The sequence below is a fragment of the Chelonoidis abingdonii genome, chromosome 3 (genome assembly GCF_003597395.2).
Source record: "Chelonoidis abingdonii isolate Lonesome George chromosome 3, CheloAbing_2.0, whole genome shotgun sequence".
Taxonomy (NCBI): domain Eukaryota; kingdom Metazoa; phylum Chordata; order Testudines; family Testudinidae; genus Chelonoidis; species Chelonoidis abingdonii.
This window is the reverse complement of record NC_133771.1, coordinates 151,703,287-151,706,868: the sequence shown is the minus strand read 5'-3', so window position 1 is coordinate 151,706,868 and position 3,582 is coordinate 151,703,287. Positions and strand designations below refer to the sequence as shown.

At 49.8% G+C, this 3,582-nt stretch overlaps 1 protein-coding gene across 3 annotated transcripts in view; it reads left to right on the top strand.

The window, feature by feature from the left end:
* The first annotated feature begins 512 nt into the window (after positions 1–512).
* Positions 513–3,582, top strand: part of STRN (striatin) — a 115,592-nt gene continuing 112,522 nt past the window's right edge. For 2 of the 3 annotated variants that reach the window (XM_075064224.1, XM_032772395.2), the window contains exon 1: positions 513–806. In XM_075064224.1, the coding sequence (XP_074920325.1) occupies positions 543–806 (264 nt within the window). In that variant the 5' untranslated portion in view covers positions 513–542. The remainder of the gene's footprint in view (positions 807–3,582) is intronic. The other variant, XM_032772396.2, reaches the window with a different exon arrangement.

The following is a 3,582-nucleotide window of genomic DNA, read 5'->3' as shown; positions in this document are numbered from 1 at the left end:
CTGTTGACATGTGTGGCTCTGTAGGTCTGTCTGATGTACCTGTCATGGGCCGCTGCCAACTCCCAGGGAGAGAAGACACGTGGGGAGAGGGGTTGGTTTTGGGGTGAGGGTTACGTTGATTCTCCCCTCCAGCCACTGCTTTTGCGGGGTGGGAGGAACGGAAGTGTGTGAGGGTCCGCCTGGAAGGCGCCTGCCCGCCGCTGGCCCGGAGGCAGAGCACTTGTCTGAGGAGCTGACACGGGGATGTGTTTTCCCTGGTGTGATTTTCGTTTCTCGGCATGGGGAGCAGAGCAGCCGTCGACCGAGGGCGGGACATGGTCAGACCCTGCCCTGTCTGCGCTCAGCTCCCCGGCAGAATGGCCCCAGAACTACATTTCCCAGAGTGCCGCGGGCCGGGCCGGTGCGGATCAGGCGCTGGAATTGTCCCCACCGAGCCCCGGTAGCAGCCGGCGGGGGCGTCCTGTCAGGCGGTGACGGCGGGCAGGCGCGCCCAGGTTGTTGCTGCTGCCGGGACGCGGCGGCTGCGGGCGGCGGCTCCGGCTATGGACGAGCAGGCGGGGCCCGGCGTTTTCTTCAGCAACAACAACAACAACAGCGCGCTGCTGCTGCCGCCGGGCGGGGCCGGGCCGGGGCTGGAGCCGGGGGAGGCGGCCGCGGGGGGCTCCTTGGCGGCGGCCGCCCCGGCCCCGGTGTCCGCGGCCCGGGCTCAGTACAGCGTCCCCGGGATCTTGCATTTCCTGCAGCACGAGTGGGGCCGCTTCGAGGCGGAGCGCGCCGAGTGGGAGGCGGAGCGGGCGGAGCTGCAGGTAACGTCGACCCTCCCCACCCCTTCTCCCCGGCCTGGCCGCCCCCCGGCCAATGACTGCGAGGTCTGGCCGCTGTATGGGGGAGGCAGAGACACAGCTTGGAGCCCCTCGGACATCGGCCGTCCCCTCTGGCGCCTGTGCTGCCCCGCATCGCACCCCCCGGGAAAGGGCGGTGCTGGCAGCTCCGCCCCGGCCGCGCAGCGTGTGGGGGGCATGACACCCGCGCCCTCTCAGCCGGATGCACCCGGTGACAGGACGCTGAGCCTTATGTGCCCCAGGGCTTGGCAGCCGCGGGCACCCAGGTCACAGTGTTGCCCTCAATCTCTGTCATGTCCTCTGTCAGTTTCACCTGTGAGTTGGGGCTGTTCTGCGGACCCTTGCTGCGCTGGGGCTTTGGGTGTTTGGTCCCACCTGTCTCTTATTTCTCCCATTTTATCTTCCCTTGTTTCTTTGAATGGCTTCAGTTTCTCCGTGTGTCTTTCTTAACATGAAGAGGAGGGAAGAGGAGTGATGCCATGTACTCTTCTGCTCTCCCTATGTGTCAAAATCTTTTGTGCTGAGAGAGGCTGAATCTGAGCCCTGTCCACCCTAGAATAACTGGGACCTTTAATTCTCCAGCAGTGGTAGCAATAGTAGAAGGTGTAGTGGAGAAAAGACCTTGGCATCTTTATTTTCTGCATTACAATTGTTGTCGTTCCTGACCGAAGATGACACTGACAACAGTTTTATGTCTTGTGAGTATGGCTGTGGCTAAAAAGACTGATGCGAGAGTGCCAATCCTTGCTACATGAAGCGCGTAGGTAGCTGGACGCTGAGGAAGAGATTACAATCGATGTCTGCTGCTGGTTACAACTCAGCCTCTGTGCCTCAAGATCCATATGGTGGTTAATCTCGTATTGGGTAACCCTATCATTGACTACTGCTTATATTACTATTGTAATGCTATTGTAGTATTGCCTATACTACACTACAGCTTCTGCTGTTGATGCTTCCCAGAGTAGCTGCATAGTGAACAAAGCATCCTGATTTTCCTCTGTAGACAAGGCCCAGAGCCTGTTAGCCTTCAGTTGGTCAGAGCAAGTTGCTAGATAGAGCACTCTCATCCTCCCATCCCTTCCTAGGCTAAGGAGTTAGAGCTCTAGTCAGTCACAAACTATCTAGAGCCTCTTCTCGCAGGCCATGTCTACACTAGCGAGCTTACAGCGGCACAGATATACTAATGCAGCTGTGCCGCTGTAAGATCGCTCATGTAGCTGCTCTGTGCCCACGAGAGAAGTTTCCCCCCATACAAAACGCTGTCCACACCAGCACTTCTGTCGGTGTAACTTATGTTAGTCTGAGGGGTGTTCTTTCACACCCCTGAGTGACATAGGTTATACTGACAAAAGTGCTAGTGTAGACATAGTCTTAATTATTAGCATGCTGTAAGAACTGTAATAGGAGAGGGGGTTTTCCAACCATTTACAGGTGAGTTGCAAGAATGAATCTGTTATAGATCACATCTCTATCCATGCTCCTAATAACTAACTACTTGGTTCTCAAAGTGATCATGTTTGAGACTAAGAACCTACCACCCATTCCTCTTCTCTAGGTTTCCCTCTTTATTTTTCGCTTCCTATCCCTTTGTCCTCTTTTCTCTTCATATCCCTTCCCCAGCATGCCGCAATGCAGGCTGCTTCCCTGTTTTTTATAGGCAGGAGAATCTCCTGATTTTGTCAAAATCTCTGTTCCTCTGGGATTATCAGGAAGGTCTTCTGAACAGGATTGCAGGTGTGATGTTCTTCTATGGTGATTCCCTTGCACAGATTTAAAGACGTGCTTGTGAGTACAAGGGAAAGAGAAGAGAAGGATGGATGTGATTGAGTCTGAGCCGAACTGATTGACCTTCACTGCAAAATTTGTAATTTAATAATTGATTCATTATCTATTTGTGTCTAACAGAAACGTGTTGAAAATAACCTGTGTATTTGGACAGATATAATGACCACCAGGCAGGCCACATGTATAGTGGAATCCCATAAATAAGGTTTGATTTGGGCAAACTTTATTTTGATAATCATATGATATGTATGTATTCACATTACAGTGTGCATCACAAATAAAATGGGCATGAGAGAAAAATGTCCATCTTGCAAGGATCTAATCATGCTAAACTTTTTACTACTACTTTGCACTTATGTAGCATGCTTCATCAAAGGATCTCAAGATACTTTAAAAAGGTTGGTAAAGATGATTCCCCATTTTGTACACTAGGTGCAAAAACTGAAGTACAGAGGTTAAACTACTTGCTATCTTGTCAACGGCAGAACTGGTAATATAACTAGGGCTGTCAAGTGATTAAAAAAATTAATCGTGTGATTAAACAATAGAATACCATTTATTTAAATATTTTTGGATGTTTTCTACATTTTCAAATATATTGATTCCATTTTCAACACAAAATAGAAAGTGTGCAGTGCTCACTTTGTTTATTTTTGATTACAAGTATTTGAAATGTAAAAAACTAAAAACGTAGTATTTTTCAATTCACCTAATACAGGTTCTGTAGTGCAGTCTCTTTATCATGAAAGTTGAACTTACAAATGTAGACTTATGTATAGAAAATAATTGCATTCAAAAATAAAACGTAAAACTTCAGAGCCTGCAAGTCCACTCAGTCTTACTTTTTGTTCAGCCAATCACTCGGACAAACAAGTTTGTTTACATTTGCAGGAGATAATGCTGCCCACTTCTTGTTTACAATGTCACCTGAAAATGAGAACAGGCATTCTCATGG